Here is an 18695-nt window from a genome sequence, read left to right on the forward strand (position 1 = left end):
TAACCCTTCACAATTATAAGTATAATTTCCAGTTATGTCTCTTCAATCTTTGGTAGGTATGATCGGCTTGCTTATTCCAACAAATTTAATTTGGAGTACCATAAAAGTACCAATTTATACTGAAACTTTGGAATGGTGTCGTTAAGAGTTACTTACTACCACACTAAACCAGCAGGTTGAAGAATTTATTTTATTGAACGAGACCCCAACATGACACAACGATCAAGTTCAGAAGTAATTGGTCATTAGTTTGGTTAAGCCAATAAGAAAGAGTGTTGTGCTGGTTAGAGTCTAGCTAAGGTGAAGTTGTCTAAAGTGACTTGTTTAATTCTGCTTGTAATAGTTCTATTCTAGCTATCAATGTATAAGCTTAGAATCAGTTTATGAATCTCTTTAAGTCACTGTGTTTATTGCTTAAACAGAGGAGATAAATAGAGAAAATAAGAGAAAGAAAGCAAACTTGCAACTCATGAGAAGAAGTTCAACAATTAATAATGATACGAAAGTTGATAAATCTATATGTTGAATTGTATCAAGCCTGTATTAGTCAACCAAGAAACTGAATCCGACTTAAACTTTGGTTGATTTCTCACAGTAGAGACATGTTTAATGATTCCGATTTGAACACCATTTGTTACAAAAAATTTAAACAGAGAAATAGAAAGAAGAAGGAAACTGTGTTAATTACAAACCTATAAACAGAATATGGAAATAGACAATAGAATCACGTCACTATAGAACCTTCGACATGAGAGTCCTCCTACAAGAGTGGGCGTATCCCGCATTCACCTATATCCCATTTTTCACTGTCGACTTCGAACTTGAAGAAAATCTCTAAGGATTCCACATTTTTTACTTCACCTTCGAATATGTACAGATGCTCCGTTAAAAGTGGACTTAGAGTTGGGCTTTCTGAATAATAATTGTGACCACTCTGTTTGTCTACGATGGTAAGATATACTGACTCACATTCCTCATAATCAGCTTTGTTACCCTTTCTAACCAGCATGATGCAAGCCTTAAATCTCAAACACGTAGGAAAACGCCTCTGATTCAACTTCATTACCAAAGAACCTCCAGTAGTAGCTCGATAAGTGAAGAACACAGGCACTTCTCTACCTGACAAAATCGCATATTCACTTGTTGATGTCTGGATGATGCTGTCTCTCCCTTTTTCATTCAGTTTCCAGCAGTCAACAAATTTGAGACAAACCTCCGGATTGGGAAAGGAGCAAGCAAGTGTCTCCAAGGACTCACAGTTCACCGCATCTACATATTTTAAGGAACCGGGAAGATGTCGAAGTGATACCAGCTTTGTGCATTTGTTGAGTACAAGTTGACGTAAACGAGACATTCCATTGACCCATGCAGGAACTTCTTCTATTCTTGTATCTCTCAACTCCATTTCTGTAATGATGTCAAAAACATGTGGGAATTTTTCAAGGTCTTTCCAGAATGTTACGCGCAAGTCATGAAGTCGAGAGCATGACTTGATCGACAAGGGAAATTCTTTTATCGAAGTTCCACATAGCATAAGTTTTCTAATGTTTGTAGAAATCACAGGAAAACTTCTTAATTGCGAGCAACCAGTGACATCAAGTTTTTCTAGAGAATCCAAAACGATGTTGATCGGAATAACCTCTATCTTTGTGCATCCTTGCAAACTCAACGTCATCAACATTCTGAGGTTTCCAAGCGAAGAGGGAAGCTCCACTAGACTTGAGCATCCACTAATATTCAATTTCTTGAGATTAATAATCATTCCAATAGAAAATGGTAGCTTTACCAGACTTGAGCAGTTGTGGAGATCCAATTCATGGAGATTAATGCAATTTCCGATGGAAACCGGAAGTTCCACCAGACTTGAGCATTCATTGAGATACAATTTATGGAGATTAACTATATTTCCAATAGAGGACGGAAGCTCCATTAGATTTAAGCATCTCTTGAGTTCCAATTCCTTGAGATTAATGCATTTTCCAATAGAAAAAGGAAGCTCCGCCAGACTTGAGCAGCTATAGAGATCCATTTTCTGGAGATTGATGCAATTTCCAATAGAAATTGGAAGCTCCACCAGACTTGAGCAGCCATAAAGATCTATTTCCTGAAGATTAATGCAATTTCCAATAGAAAACGGAAGCTCCACCAGACTTGAGCAGCAAACAAGATCCAATTTTTTGAGATTAATGCAATTTCCAATAGAAAAAGGAAGCTCTAGTAGACTTGAACAATTATAAAGATCCAGTTTGAAGAGACTCATTCAATTTCCAATAGAAAGTGGAAGCTTCACCAGACTTGAGCATTGATTGAGACACAATTCTTGGAGGTTAATACAATTTCCAATAGAAAGTGGAAGCTCTACCAGACTTGAGCATTCATCAAGACACAATATCTGGAGATTTACGTTATTTCCAATGGAAAATGGAATCCCCATTAGACTTGAGCATCTATTGAGATCCAAATCATGGAGATTAATGCAATTTCCAATAGAAAACGGAATGTTAACCAGACTTGAGCAGCCACAGAGATCCAATTCCTGGAGATTAATGCAATTTCCAATAGAAAGGGGAAGCTCCACTAAACTTGAGCAGCAATAGAGATCTATTTCTTGGAGATTAATGATATTTCCAATGGAGGAGGGAAGCTTCACTAGGCTTAAACATTCATTGAGACATAATTTTTGGAGATTAACATTATTTCCAATAGAAGACGGAAGCTCCATTAGACTTGAGCATTTATTGAGATTCAATTCTTGGAGATTAATGCAATTTCCAATAGAAAATGGAAGCTTTACCAGATTTGAGCAGCCATAGAGATCCAATTCCTAGAGACTAATGCAATTTCCAATCGTAAGCGGAAGCTCAACTAGACTTGAGCAACAATAGAGATCCAATTCTTGGAGATTAATAATATTTCCAATGGAGGAGGGAAGCTTTACTAAACTTGAGCAATGTTGCAAATTTAAATTCAAAAGATTAGTAGCATTCCCAATAGAGGAAGGAAGCTCCACCAGACTTGAGCAATCAACAAGATCCAATTTTAGAAGATTAGTGGCCGTTGATAGATAAGGAAGCTCCTTCAAATTTTTCGAAGATTCTAAATCCATAACCTTAAGATTAATAAGCGACTGTAATGACAAAAAAATAAACAGAGCCAGTGGCGGACGCACGTTGACCGTGGGTGTGGCACGTGCCCCACTCTATTTTTTTTATTTTCCTTGAATAAATAGTATAATATTTATTTATATACCCTCTAATTTAATTATTAATCTTATTAGTGCCCCATACTAAATATTTGTCTGTATCCGCCCCTGAACAGAGCATAAGAGAATAAATTTAGTAGTGAAAGAATTTAAAGGCTAAGGATCACTCTTCTATCCGTATTTTTGAGACTAACAATTTCGACACAGTAATCGCATATATATAAATAATGAATAAAAATGAAATAAAACAAAACTCATAGAAGAGTGGTAAATTCTTACTTGAAATCCTTCCCACATTTTCTCGAGCTTGCTTTCTTTCAATATTATCTTGACAAGAAACTTCAGATTAAAATTAGAAGGCAAACATGTCATTGGATAATAATGCCAGTGTAGAATTCTTAGTTTTGGAGGTAGATAGTTTAGGCCTTGCAGTAAGTGCAATCTTTTGAGACTATAAAAACCATCATTAGAGAATCTCAAAAATTGAAGATTAGGCATTTCTTCAAAAGCGCTCCCACTTATAATCAGTTTGTCCACGATCGAAGAAAGGTTCAAATTTATGCCTATAACACTTTTACTACCCTAAAAATTACATATATAATAGTAGAGATGGTCAAATATCAAATGCATTAAATTTGTATAAGGAGTAAAGGAACTGAAGGATAAATAACAAAACTTACTGTATAATGAGTGAGTACTTCAGAAATCTCCCTCGCATCAACCAAAAATTGACGTTTCCCAGGCTCATAAATGGATTGGTTACGAACAATTTCTCTACCCAATTGAACTAGTAGATTATGCATTGGTGAAAATGTCTCCTCGGATATGAGAGATTTTTGAACTAAGACCTGAAGCCCTTGGTGCACGTTCGAGAATTTGTGACGAAGAGTATCCTCAAAGGTACAATTAATGCCTTCATCGTTGAAAAAGCACGCTATATAAAGAAATAAATCTTTGTCTTCTACGTTCAAGGCATCGTAACTAAACTTTAAAGTGCTCCCAATTTCTTCATCAAGGTGAACCCTTAACCTTGGTAGTTCCCCTCTCCACTCTTCCTTAGACATTCCTCGAAAATAAGAACCCATAACCCTAAGTCCCAAAGGGAGATTACTAGCCAGTAATGTAACTTTGGTAGCAAGATCCTCAAAACCACCATATGGGGAATCCTGTCCAAAAGCATTCATGCAGAAGATTTGAAGAGCCTCATCATCTGGTGGAAAATCCACATTGTAAATATGTTTGATCTGAAATGCCTTCAAAAGTTTTTGGTCTTGTGTTGTAATGATAATCTGAGATCCAGGACCAAGGCATACCGCTTTTGGCAAGACACGTAATTGTACTAATTGATCCACCCCATCAAGAATAATAAGAACTTTCTTCCCCATCACAAAGTTTTGTGCAGTTCCTAAATGATGAATCTTGATATCCTTTTGTTTAAATAATTGAGATAGAAATTGTTGCTCTAACTGCAACTTCACATCGTGATCATCAGAACAAATTGGTCTTGCATAACTTGGTTTGATTTTCATAAAAACACTCAGTTGAAAATCATCAGAGATTTGATTATGTAGAACTCTAGCAATGGTGCTTTTACCGATTCCAGAAGGACCTGAAATACCAACCGTCCTCCTTTCATTTGTTGAGTCTAAGCAAAGCAATTGTTTCATCTTTTGTATATGATCTCCCATCCCAACTAAACCATCAAGATCACTTGATGGTGTGTAACTAATCAATCTTTTGGAAATTTCAGTGACAATTTCTTCAATCATGGCAGCTTCACTTTCCCTACCAATAAAGAGTGAGATCAATACATATTCTAAATTAGTAATATGAAGTTTGACATATGGACTCAAAAGGAATATATTATATTTTGATGTGTTGAAATATTAAGTAAAGGAGGATTTAAAAGGACAAACCAGTTGTTTGAATCATAACCAGCAATTGTACCCACTTCCTTAAAAGCTTGTCTCCGTCTGCTAATGTTCTCCTTTGTTCGACCCTTACAAGTTTTCTTAAAGACAGCTCCAAATTCTCCAGTCAGCTTCATAACATGAGATGGATCAACGTCATAGAAAATGGCAAACACTGTTAAACCAAACTCTTTCTTGCATTTCATAATCTCCACCAATTCGTCAAGACACCACTTTGTAGAAGCATAGTTCTTCGAGAGTAAGACAATAGCGATCTTAGATCCTCTAATGGCTTTAGTGAGTTCAGGACCAATGGATTCTCCTCTCTTGATCGCATTATCAATGAAAAGAGTAATTCCTTTTCTTTGAAATTCTTTTTGAATGTGACTTAGAAAGTTTCTGCGAACGTCTTCCCCACGGAAGCTCGGAAAGACATGGTGAGTCCAGTTGGAAGTCAAAGCAGATGGAAGAGTTGGAGGAGATGTTGAAGAAGATGGAGAAGATGTAGAAGAACCCACGTCTATGTTTTCTTGATGGATTCTGAATTTTCTAAAAATGATGAAGAAGCTTATTGTAGCAGTAGCAAAAATTGTGAGGAAAAAAGAAAAATCCATTAACATAAGACTCAGAAAATCTCAAGATCAGAAAAAAAAATATTTTACTTTGTAGCGCAGCTAAACGAATGATGTATTAACAAAGAGGGGTTTGTGTAGATAAATTATTGAACACGTTATCTTGACTCCAACTACATTATTGAACACGTTATGTCGTTATCTTGACTCCATTGACTCAACACTATAGTAGTAAGTCAAGGAAGTAAAATGAAAAGATCAGGCTAAGAATGGGCTTAAATATACAGTAAAACCTCTATAAATGAATACTCTATAAATTAATAATCATTATAAATTAATAAATTTTGCTGGTCCCAAGTCGGGCCAGTGTAAAAATTAACAATATTCGATAAGATAATAAGATAATAATTTTTTTGAAATCTCAATGTAAAATATGGTCCCAATAATATCATAAATTAATAATCATGTAAATTTATATATATATATATATATATATATATATATACTGATATAATATTGTATGTTTCTCCTAAAACTTATTTCTATAGAACATTTGTAATGTTGTATTTTTAAACTATAATGATATCTCTAAAATATTTTATAACATGTCATACAAATAATTAAATTTTAAAGTTTTAATTTTTAGATATGCATCATTTACAATTTGATAATTAGACAGATTATTAAAATATGAGAATTAATATTATTATTATTCATAAATTTGAATTTATGTATGTCATGTGTATAAGTCAATTTGTTTATAGTATTTGTAATTTATTGTCAATAATGCTTTATAAATAATACAAGTTCAATTCCTAAACCATAAAATTTAAAACATCAGAAAGTTTAATCTTATTTTGCTATAATTGTTCCAATTCATAATTTAAAAAAAATAAACAATTAAAAATATATCTATAAATTAATATCACTATAAATTAATAAAATGTCTTGGTCCCAACATTATTAATTTATAGAGGTTTTAGTGTATAATGCGCTATGTAATTTAGCTAAGCATTTTAAGTGTTTTTTTTTTTTCTTGTCCTTCAACACTCCAAAATCCAAATGCATCATCGACAGTAAGCCTTAAAAAAATCTGATTGGTATTAAATGATATATCGCATGGACTATTATTGCTAACGAATTCATTAAAAATTGAAAAATTTAAATTGGGTTAATGTCTTAATGGGTTTTGCTGCTTATGCCCACTCAATCTGGTTAGTGCTTACGTTATTACACTTATTATTATACCCGAGATTATATTATTAACATTTCATGCAAGTTTTGTCTAATTAACGTTTTGAGTTTTATTTTAATGAATTTAAGTTGTTTTGTACTTAATTGTGTATGTTTTTTATCTATTTATAGACAAGTAAATATTATATCCATAAGACACAAAAGTCACAAAACTATAAACTAATTGACCGGTGTTTTAACTAGTTCGACCAGTTGACCCAATAACGCCAAAGACTCCCAGTTCACTTTCCGGTATGGTCTTAAAAACATCGGAACTAAGTATCATATATACCCTGTAGAATTATTAGAGAGACAAGACAAGGGTGTAGCTACGATAACCCTTTAGGCCTTTACAATCATGATTCTTATCTAGTTATGCCTCTTCAATTTTTGGTAGGGATGATCAGCTTGCTCATTCCATCTTATTTATTCACAAATTCATGCAAATGTCTACCGCTCGCTCAATACTGAAACTTTGGAATGTTGTCGATAAAAGTTATTACCTCCCTAGACCAGGTTGAAATAAATGTTGCAAATAAATAAATAATCTAGATGAAAATTTTAAAATAAGGCTACAATCTTTAGCTCCCTTTACGTGACAACTCGCACATACAGTACATATATTCATAGTTCTATATTGAATATATTGAACGAGGCCCCAACATCTATAATCCACAGGGTTGATTGAAGGTACAGTAGTTTTACATTTCTTGTTGGTTGTGATGATGGTTTGGGAAGAAAAATGTTATAAAACTTCCCCAAATAGAGCAACGGGGCTTTGATAATAGACGGGTCATATCATTCAATTCTATTATCATAAATGAGAGATCGTTACTATTTGGTTTGCTTTCATGTCATGGGGTTTTTGTTGACTCTAGGAACAGTGAGTCTCTTCTTGGTGATCTAACATGTCGTCGTCGTCATCTCAACTTCATTTCGATTCATCTATGTCATTGTGTAATTGTCTTCTTTGAGACAGCACTTGTTTTCCTGTTTTAAAGTCCAAATCCACCATGTCGTATATTTTCCCGGTTAGAATCCTAAAACAATACCAAGTTGAATCCAAATCAAACTAAATTGTACTGAATATATTTCAGCCAAAGCAACGACCAGTTGTTGAAACTCTAACCTAAGGAATCCTAGCTAGCTAGTTAGAAAGTTAATCTAGAAAATATGTCCCAATCATGTTGATTTCAAACGTGTTCTCTCTTTACAAAAACTATTGTAAAAATAAAAACCTTTGGAATTCCATAAACTAGTTTAGAGTTCTCTGCCCTGAAATTCTCTACCTGTAAAAGTAAACCATGCATATCAATTAAACTAGCTATATAATAGGATATGTCACTATATGTGCTCCTAAATGATCGATGCATAATTGAGCAATGCGCGTGTGTGTAGCAGTGTAGGTATAGTATAGTATAGTAGTAGGATAATGAGGAGCAGAGCATGCACGTGCTATTGAGTTTGTGCAACATGGTACGCTAAAATCAGGTCGTGGGGTCGCTTATTTGAAATTGAACCACAGTAAACTCGAAAAACATTTCCCTGTTGATATGAATTGGATCCTATGCATTCATTTCTGAATCATGTTTCCTTACCCAACATTTATGTTCCTCATTTAAAACTGAAATTTACTTCTGATGATATCCCTACAACAATTATTGATATTTCACCAAAATTAAAATCAGTAAAGTAGCGTAATGGCTTCCTAATATAAACGAAAACCGAAAACCCCATAAAAATAGTTTTTTTTTGGTGAATAAATATTGTTAACTTGAATAAGTATACAACATGTTAAGAAAAAAAAAAGAATAAAGGTGCAATTTTGGGTGTAGATTGCTTAACCTTCTAAACTGCTAATGCTTCTAGTCGGTGAGTTGTTGGTCTCTTTGAAAAAGTAACGATCCATATATATACATTTAAAGTTATTGACCAAGAAGAAGAAAAAGAAAGCATAGGAAATGCTCAGTTAATCTTTGCAGATGGTCCTTACAAGTCTGCAACCAATACTCTGAATCTGTTATAATGTATTCCTCTGCCAATTGATATCTTTCTGGTCAAATAAAGAATACATCTACTTTAAATTTTTAAGTTTCACCGAACATATTTCCTTAATTTGACATTCCTAGATATGGCTAATATGGAGTGTCTAAGCATTTCATCAAAACATATACACGTTGCACAGTAAATTCATTTATTTTTTTTAAAGCGGACTTTATATTTTCTGGCTTTTGAACCGGAAGGTACAAATTGCATTATGGTGTAATGAATGCAAAACTCTTAACCAATCCCTTGCAAAATGATTTATAGCAGCCACTTCTGCAATAGATGGTTGGGTAATCAGTAAATCAGTAAATGGTAGATTAATATGGCAACAAGTAGTCAAGACTCTATATGAAAATCGGACTTATTTTCTGTAGATTATATCACAGTCATTCACACATTTTGGAGAGAGATATGGGGATTGGTGAGAGGACATTGAAAGTGTGCGTGTGAGGCAAATTAGTATGGTTAGAAGAGACGCAACAACAGTCAATTCAAATGTTCTTTAAAGCCTTTTTGGGATTTAGTTCGGACTACTTCAGATATTTTAGTTTCATCCTAGTACTTCCGGTTAACAAACAACGTCAACAAGCATTTATTAAAATAAAATATGTAAATTTTAGGATTTTGTTTTTAGGTAGAAGCACAAATCAATGTACTGTATCTTGTATAACACAAGTTGTGTTAGTCAATGGTTTTTAAGTGAAATTTGGATTAGGTTTCTTCAAATTCACTCTTTCATCTCCCTCACACGTGTGATATCAAACTAACCATTTTCAAAAACCACATTGGTTTACAAAGGTGTAAACCCACATTTTGTCCGGCAAGCAATCATAGTAACAATATAATGTCTTGTTTGGGGCAACAAAGTTTAAAAGCAGTTGAACTAAAAAGAAAGAAGAAGATGTTTCCGGATGTTTAACAACTTTTCATCTCTCCACTTTTCCAAACACAACTCACACTGCTCACAACGTAGGAAACGTGTTCCCTGTCATCTACTCTTTTTCTGTCCTACCATGTTTTTTGATTATTTCTTTCATCTCTATATGTTTTCACATTTATAGGTTTTTTTTTCAAAAAAAAAAATAACAAAGTTTTCAGCCAGGATTATTGTGAATATGTTTCTAGATTTGAGATAATATTTTTTATATACTAATTTAGTTATATATATAATGCATAAAGACAAATATATATCAGATTTCAAATCAGTCCGTGACAGTCCATGAACCTTTTTAACAGTTGTATAACAGCATTTTGTCAGAAAATAAGGTCACAACATATCTACATATACACGCACATAGCCTAGAGCCTTACGTAATAATATCACACAAATATCAATTATGCTATACAAAGCCACATTTAATATTATTATCAAAAAAAAAAGCCACATTTAATATTGCATCTCTCCTCCAATGAGGATGTAGATGGTGCATACTGACGTGGCCTTTCTCTCCATAACACCTTGCTTCCCTTCTTCTTCGTCTTCGTCCTCACCTCATCACTAACCAACAACAACATTGTATCATGTCGGAAGATCATCTCCGTTTGATGGATCAGATCTCTTCATCGGACCACTTCTCTTTAAACATCAACAACGATCAACATCTCCATCGCTACCCCACAAGTCAAAGAGAAGAAGAGATTAGGAACTCTTATCTAAGTGATTACAGTAACTGCAGCAAGAAAGACACAGCAGACTATGGAAGCTCTGGACACTCGTCAAAAGCTTCGGTGTCGAGAGGACACTGGAGACCCGCTGAAGATGCTAAGCCCAAAGAACTAGTCGCCGTCTACGGCCCACAGAACTGGAACCTCATAGCTGAAAAGCTCCAAGGAAGATCCGGTACGTATAATATATATATATATATATATATATATCCCTTAGTTATAAACCTTGTCAAGATTCAGATTCTTAGGTTTCAATGACGAGCAGGAAAAAGCTGTAGGCTTCGATGGTTTAACCAACTAGACCCAAGGATAAACAGAAGGGCCTTCACAGAGGAAGAAGAAGAGAGGCTATTGCAAGCTCATAAGCTTTATGGTAACAAGTGGGCGATGATAGCGAGGCTTTTCCCTGGGAGGACTGATAACTCTGTGAAGAACCATTGGCATGTCATAATGGCTCGCAAGTTTAGAGAACAGTCTTCTACTTACCGTAGGAGGAAGACGGTGCTTCCTCTTAAGCCACTCAGTAAACCTAATCCTCACTTTTTTAATGATTTTGACCCTACTAGGTTAGCTTTGACCCACCTTGTTACCAATGATCAGAAGCAGCTTATGTTGCCCATTCCTTGCTTCCCAGGTTTGAGTTTGTGTTCTCTTTCCTTTCGGTTTACAAATCTCATATCCATATACTTGCATCTTTTAATTTAAACTTCTTCCATTTTTGTACCCCTTAATTAGGTTATGATAATGGAAACGAGAGTCCATTAATGGTGGATATGTTCGAAAACGAAATGATGGTCGGGGATTACACTGCATGGACACAAGAGGCTACTACATTCGATTTTTCACACCAAACCGGGAAGAGTGATCAGATGTTTGACAGAACGTCGACTGTGGAGAAGGAACCACCATTTTTCGATTTTCTTGGGTTGGGGACGGCGTCGTGATCTCATCATCATGATGAACAAGACTAGCTTCAGTTAGTTAGCAACAATTCTGAAATGATTTGAGTCACTGTCGATGTAGTTTTGTTGCGTTAATAATAAATTTGTAGTTAAAATGTTGTTGTCCTTAGTCACATGCAGCATTCCTAACGCGTATTAGTACGTACGTACATATATATATACCACTCGTTGGTAAATATATATTAGTGTTTTTCATTACAGTACATGCCAAATTGTTGCACCTTCAAAACCAAACTTGATTTGAAGTATATAAAACATATGTGTACCACTTTATAGTTCTAACTAACTCTTATCTTATATGAAAATGTCAGATTCCGTCATTAATGGTCCAAAAACTGTGTGGAGTGAGAGTAACAACAACATGCTTCGCATATGAAGAGGAAGGTGACATATGGTAAAGCAGGGACGATGATGTGGAAATAAGAAACGACGACAACAAAAAAAAGAGATAGAGAAGTCAAATAAAAGAGAATAATGTACTATTGTATTTATTTGGAGTATGCAGAAGTTAATGATAACATGCGATATTGATGAGGTAGCAAGATTCAGGCACAGATTCTGCAACAGAAAGTCCAAACATCCACTCTTTAAATTATTCTCACACCCATATTACATTTCATTGCTCCTTACTTATGCGTCTCATCGACCTCATGTCACCCACATGGCCCCTTCTTCTCTCGTTCTCCTACCTATTATTTTTTTGTAATAATCATTTCATTTATTTCATGATACGTACTATTTGTTCTATACCTAGCTATTCAGCTTAACATTTTTATATGATTAAATAAATATAATCGATCGTGTTAAAATTTGGACATAAGTATTACGTTCTCTTTACACTAAATCACTTGTTGTTTTCTTCGTTTACAACATTAGAAAAAATATCTGATTAGTCATTAGTGCATCGCAGAATTTTGTAACATTGCGATTTGTCACAAGTTTTTATCAAACATTAAGGAAATATGTAGCCAAGAAGAGAATAAAACGGTAAGCATTTCTAGCTAGTGTACTGGACCATATAGGTAGGCGTACGTTTGAATACCTCTGATTGAAATCTCTTCTAGGCCTAGGCCAATAGGCCATGCTCAAGCCCAATCTCAGCTCTATTTGGAAATGTGATGATTTCTCGATCGAGAACATATATAACATTATCATATGTCGATGGCCAATGGAAGCCGGAGAGTACTACCATTTGTAGTTGCATGTGAATATTTCTTTTGATTGTAATTTTTTTAAGATTTCGTTAAAATGAGGAATGGAACCAGTAACGAAATATATTGGTTGATAAAATCGAAACGTTGAAAGCAGATGCGTGAAAGAATATCAAACCAAAAGGACAACCAATAAAGGAGAACATTCATGTTAATTCATTAGGTAATGCAATAATCAAATAAATATTGATGACTTTAACTTTTTTTTTTTCAGAAAGAAAACACTTTTTTCTGTTCGTTTCCTTTAAAAAGCTGAACTACTTTACAAACTTATATATACGTATCGGTCTCTACGTAGTATGGATGGTCCAGGTGAAAGCTGAGAGATGGGAGGCCTCTTACGAATTCTACCTAACTTTATTCCTCCTTTCTTGACATTTTAAATGAATATTTAATAACTTTAGTCATATGATTAATCATTTGTAAACATCTGCAAGCGACTTATACACGTCAAGGCTCACGTTAAATTAGTTCATTTCTTATCGTCGATGTTCGAATTGGTGATCCTTTAAAATAATTCTTTCTTTTTTGGTGGCCAACTAGTCTATCGATTGAGCTACCAACGGTAAGTAAGGTTTAATATTTGCTTTCTAAGTACAATTCTTTCTTCTATTTCTTTCTCCACTCGAGCACCTCCAAAACTTTTGTGTCCACTCGGTTGCCATTATTGTTAAAGAAAGAGGACTCACCAACCACTTAGAACAGACTTCCGGTTTGGGGAAAGAGCATGCGAAGTCATCGTGCTTATAATTCTTCAAACGTATGATTTCTAAGCTTTTTTGGGCCTAAAACCATCTCCAATGGTTTTCCGTATTTTTTCCTCTATAATAGACGATCTCTATAATAGAGGAGAGTTCTGTTCCAATGGTTTTCTTTATTTTTTCCTCTAAAAAGAATATTCCAAATAGATTCTTTTTTTATTTTACAATTAACACCTTTTATTTATAAAAATTGCAAACTAACCCATTAGACTTTAAATTTGTAACATTTTCACAATATTTTAGCGATATTGGTGAATCCCAAAGTAATTTACCGGATTATTAAGTTATTAATTTTTTGTATTAAAATAATTATTATGGATTGAATGAAAAATAAATATTATAATTTATAGAAATTATCTTTTCCAAATGGTAGTCTCAATATTTTAGACTAAATGTTTATACTTAAATTTATATTATTAGTTTTTAAAAATACTTATTTTATTAAATTTGTATTATTAGTTCTTAAAAATATTTATTTTATTTATTTTGGTCATAAATAAAAGAAGTTAAAGATTAAGATGACTACTTTGCAAATAAAATAGTTCACCTCTATTTATAGAGGAAAAAATAGATTCCTCTAAAAATAGGGAGAAAAAAATAGCAATCTCTATTATAGAGGTAAAAATAGAGATCCATTGGAGCAAAACTACTCTATAATAAAGTTTACAGGTGAAAATAGAGGACCATTGGAGATGCTCTAACTGTTCAACCAAGTGAAAACAATCTAAAAGTATGTGCCTTAATCTTCACCTAATAAATATGTACTTCTCTTGTAGAACTAAAATACAAAATCCAATAATTATTTTAGTTTTTTGGTTTGGGAAAAACCATATATATGAGCTCAATTCATGTATTAAATGAATTTGGGTTGCCCCTTAAATATGTCATATGTGACATGCATGATGCATTTAACTAAATCAAGAACAACTTCTATGAAATGATTAGACAATTGAACCATTTTAACTGTTGATAAGTTTTAAGATATAAAGAGAATAAGGCATCCATAATATTTATTAAAAAAGCAATATAATAAGTAAAAATAACCAAAATGAGTAGTAGTATAAAAGATTAGTGAAGATGCAAACAGAAAGAAAAAGGACATTGCAAAAGAAGGAATATTTATTTCAAGCCAGAAAAAGAGACTTTTATGCTCTTCTTTTAACCTTTTTTCAGTGCCAGTGGTTGGATTCTTTTCTTTAATCCGAAAATGAAAGTGAAAGATGCTCTGCTTTCTTTATTCGGTGTCATATTCCAATTTTCTCATCACTTATCTTAAATAAGTTTGACCCATTTACACTTAATACCAAAAACGTACAAGTTGAAACATCATGCTCTTCTGACATGCACTTACCACAATTTGGAGTTGAGAGTATTTATCTCTTGGGATCATGGGCAAAAACGTAATTGCGATTTCAGATAGATCACGTAGATATTAATCTAAAAGGTTTATATATGTTGCAACTTCATAACACAATGGAGAGAAATATCTACAACTCCAAAAATATTTCTCTTTGTGATACTACAACAGTAAATATACTATATCTACTCTTAGTACGATCCAACAAAATATCTACACAGCGTCCCCTTCTTCCACAAGGTAACAATTAGCTAAACTCAACTCTCTCAGTTCATGAATGTATGACTATAGATTATTGTTGCATGCTCTCCCTGAAGTTCATAACTCTAGACATCGCTGCAGGGTTTGCTTGTAGACTGTAAGAAGTTTCAGGGACGACCAAGCTTCTTCTGTTGCTGTTACCCTTTGTGTCAAATCCATTGAACAAGCTGAACCCTTGCGTTTTTTTCTCCGGTTTTGTTGGTAACTTAGACCACACCGCGCTCTTAGTAGCTTGACCATTCACTCTAAGTGATTCTGAAACCAATCTTGCTCTTGTAGTAGAAGTTGTTGTAGTATTATTGATTCCTCCCTCAGTTTGATGATCCCTTGACCGTTTTCCTAAACATGGTGGAGTCTCTGAGGTAGGACATATCGGAACCGTGCAACCCCAGTAGAAAGGGATAGGGTAGAAATTAGCATTAGGACCTGTTGGACTCCATTGGTAAGGCCAAGGAGAAGTATTATTAGGTGACATTACTTGCGGTGGAAGAAACCCTTGGTAGTTTTGGTGTTCTTGAGAAACTGAATGATCAGCACTTTTCTTCGCGGTATCTCCTGACTGATGCTTACCAGTCTCTGTAACCGAAGATTCCGAAGAACCGAAACTAAGGATCGTTCCCGAGTGATTGTTATCACAATCCTCAGAAGTGACTTGCAAGTAATGGTTTGAAGAAGGCCATCCTTTGTTCTTGCGACGACCTGAGCCGACGGGAACGCTCCTCATGGATCCACCAGCTGTCCAATATCTCTGACAGTTCCTGCAGAAGTAACGTGGCTGGTTCACGTTGTAGTTGTTGTAGTAACAGAACTTGGTGTTTGCGCTTTCGCATCTCGGACATGGAAGAAGCTTGTCCGGTTTCTTGAGAGCCGTTGATTTCTCTCCTGATGTAGTACTTGTTGTTGTTGTTGTCGTGATCTCGCTCTGTTGATCACAGTTGGTCTTAGAGCTTCTTGGTGATGATGAGATCTCAGATACTGCTTTTAACGGTTTGTTTAGATCGGATAGTATGTAAGGATCTTTGAATCTGTTATTCTCTTTCTCATTTTTATCAGCCGGAACCTGAAATTGTTTTGTAGAATTTGGATTAGAAATAGCAAAGAGCCATTTTACGGATATAAATAGTCTATAGCCAATAACCAATATTTAGTGTTTTTAGTAATAATAGCTAACAAGGTGAGAAAGATGTTGAATCTGGTAACTAGTGTTCATAATTCAACTAAAAAATCAGAATTTTGAAATCGTGCTTTCTTAACTATGCAATAGTTTTTAAAAAAAAGTGGGATTTATCATAATACTAAATGAAAAAATGGAAACAAAAATTAAACTCATAAGAAAGAGCATAAAACAGAGAGATGAACAAGAAAGTCTCAAAAAAATTACGGCAACTCAAAATCCCAAAGAACAAAAAAAAAAAAAAAAAAAAAAATCAGATCGAGATCGACCAATTACTAGATTCCATCAATTCAGAAATGGGCCTCCCTCAGAATCTTAAATAAAATTGACCCACAATAGAATCTATCAAGAAGTTCGTTGATAGATGATTAACCAACAACACAACATAAGGGAAAGAAGAAAAAAAATGGATTCTCATGACATACCTTGTTTGGTCCAATCGTTGGAGAACAAGAAGACGACGAGGAAGAAGAAGAACCATCCTTGCTTTGATCGGAAGAAACATCGTGAAAAGGGGACACCGACGACGGATCACAATGATTCACAGCCAGGAAAGATGTGATTGTCCTCCCAAACAATTTTATCTCCGTATCTCTAGTTTTAGACATAACTATATTATGATGGAAACTTCTAGGTATATGAAGGTTTAAATCGTTTTTTTCTTTCTTTAAAGATCGGAGCATGGAGAGAAAAACAAGGGGCTTGGGGTTGGGTATTAATGACGATAGATAGTGCATAAAAGAAGAAGAAAGAAGATAGATAGAGAGAAAGAGAAAATTACAAGTCAGCATAGAGAGAGAGAGAGAGACTTGTGAAAATGTGAGAGCCACATGTTTTATTAAGGAAGTTGGCATTTTGAGATCTTTTTCACGCTCTTTTTGATTCCCTCTTCTAGTGGCGTTCTAAAAGATTTTCTCACCTTTCTCTTTGTTGCCACATAGGATATTATAAGGAATATTTAGAGGGAAAAAAAAAACACTTGGTTCGTAGTGTCCTCTGGTTTATTACAAAAAGCATTTTTATAAGAATGAAAATATTATTATCTAGTTACGTACTTACTGCTTGTTCAAAATTGTGTTAACGTAACGTACCCAAAACGGATGATTAAAAAAAAGTCAGATGTACGTAACATGAAAGTCATACTAATAAACAAAAACATTTGAGGAAAAGAAGGGTTTTCAAGTTCGGTTCATATTACCAATCGAAACTTCTTGTTACATTACTTTCGTTGACGTATGTACATAAAATTTTGAAACACTAACTTCATAGTTCAACGGTTGAAAGATTTAACACAGAGTTAAGAAACAAGTGCTCGAATTTCTCTGGTTGCGATTTTTTAATCATGGTAAAAGTTACTAATCGGGTGTTAATACAGAATTAGGTATCCATCTATGTCTCTCTCTCTCTCTCTCTCTCTCTCTCTCTCTCTCTAGGTACAACATATCTTACAAGTTACAATAAGTAATCCGACAAGGCATAAACTGTCAATGCCAGGTTGTGTAACCACGTGGCACATAACCCACTTCGTCTCCGAAACATCCTACATAAAAAGCCCCACGTCAGCTGTAATTAAAGCACGTGTGGATTGGTCCATCAGGACTCTTAAAAAAGTTCATCTGCCAGAATCTAGCTGTTCGTCATGCATGTGACCAATGCCTATCCGACACGTGGATAGAGGAACATATTTATATTCTCTTGTAGGGTTATTCATATATAGTAGTGTGAGCGTATCCAAATCCAAACATAGCTAGCTAGCATCGTTCGTTGTGTTCTTTAGTTAATGATGGGAAAGAAAGTAATCAAAAAGAATTAAAAAAAAAGTTTGTGGTGGTAAGAGAGGCTATGTTCTGGTAGTGTATGACACGTGGCATTTCCAGGTATGAGATAAGGCTGGACCATATCTTTTTCTCTTATCCCATTAAGTCTTTTCCGATCGTGTTTTTTTTTTTTTTTTTTCTTCTTTTTCTTATTATAACTTTTGTTTTCGTATTTTGCAATTATAATCCTACTTACTACTTACTGTCCACTATATTCGCATAGTTGCTGTGACTAAGGTTGACATAATGAAAGCCTAAACTCATTTTATGAATGCCAAGGTTCATTGTTCCTATTGTGAAAAAGAGTATGTACTATACAACTTTATTTTTAAACATTAAATGATATTTTAGAAATTATAAAACCTATGACGTATGTCTGAGTGACGAAAATATTTTGAAAATTATCATATACTACACACATTTCATTATCATATAGCTATCATAACTATTGGAGAGGTTATGATAACTATGTGATTTCTAAATCCATATGAAATTGTAAATTCTAGAAATCAAAATACATGGAT

At 34.2% G+C, this 18695-nt stretch overlaps 4 protein-coding genes across 5 annotated transcripts; 1 reads left to right on the top strand and 3 right to left on the bottom strand.

Moving 5' to 3' along the window:
* Positions 1 to 556: 556 nt before the first annotated feature.
* LOC104753721 (disease resistance protein ADR2-like) lies at positions 557 to 2260 on the bottom strand. The gene has a single exon (XM_087493428.1). It carries the CDS (start codon positions 2258 to 2260, stop codon positions 761 to 763), a length of 1500 nt encoding a protein of 499 aa, XP_087349554.1. The 3' UTR covers positions 557 to 760.
* Positions 604 to 5790, bottom strand: LOC104750798 (disease resistance protein TAO1). 2 transcript variants are annotated; one of them, XM_087493426.1, is made up of 3 exons: positions 5119 to 5790; positions 3883 to 4987; positions 604 to 3784 (listed from the first exon to the last, which is right to left on the bottom strand). In XM_087493426.1, the coding sequence occupies exons 1-3, from the start codon at positions 5730 to 5732 to the stop codon at positions 3392 to 3394; spliced, it is 2112 nt and encodes a 703-aa protein (XP_087349552.1). In that variant the 5' UTR covers positions 5733 to 5790; the 3' UTR covers positions 604 to 3391. The 2 variants fall into 2 exon arrangements, with proteins under 2 accessions (XP_087349552.1, XP_087349553.1); XM_087493427.1 differs by having other exon boundaries at positions 3646 to 4987.
* A 4531-nt stretch (positions 5791 to 10321) lies between these two features.
* On the top strand, positions 10322 to 11697 carry LOC104750799 (transcription factor MYB105-like). Its single transcript, XM_087493433.1, has 3 exons — positions 10322 to 10803; positions 10894 to 11262; positions 11364 to 11697. Exons 1-3 carry the CDS (start codon positions 10485 to 10487, stop codon positions 11570 to 11572), a joined length of 897 nt encoding a protein of 298 aa, XP_087349559.1. The 5' UTR covers positions 10322 to 10484; the 3' UTR covers positions 11573 to 11697.
* A 3293-nt stretch (positions 11698 to 14990) lies between these two features.
* LOC104750800 (cyclic dof factor 5) lies at positions 14991 to 17345 on the bottom strand. The gene is made up of 2 exons (XM_087493429.1): positions 16780 to 17345; positions 14991 to 16240 (listed from the first exon to the last, which is right to left on the bottom strand). The coding sequence occupies exons 1-2, from the start codon at positions 17206 to 17208 to the stop codon at positions 15212 to 15214; spliced, it is 1458 nt and encodes a 485-aa protein (XP_087349555.1). The 5' UTR covers positions 17209 to 17345; the 3' UTR covers positions 14991 to 15211.
* Between the last annotated feature and the right edge of the window lie 1350 nt (positions 17346 to 18695).

Source organism: Camelina sativa, chromosome 16 (genome assembly GCF_030686135.1).
Source record: "Camelina sativa cultivar CO46 ecotype springtype chromosome 16, ASM3068613v1".
In the NCBI taxonomy this organism is placed as follows: domain Eukaryota; kingdom Viridiplantae; phylum Streptophyta; class Magnoliopsida; order Brassicales; family Brassicaceae; genus Camelina; species Camelina sativa.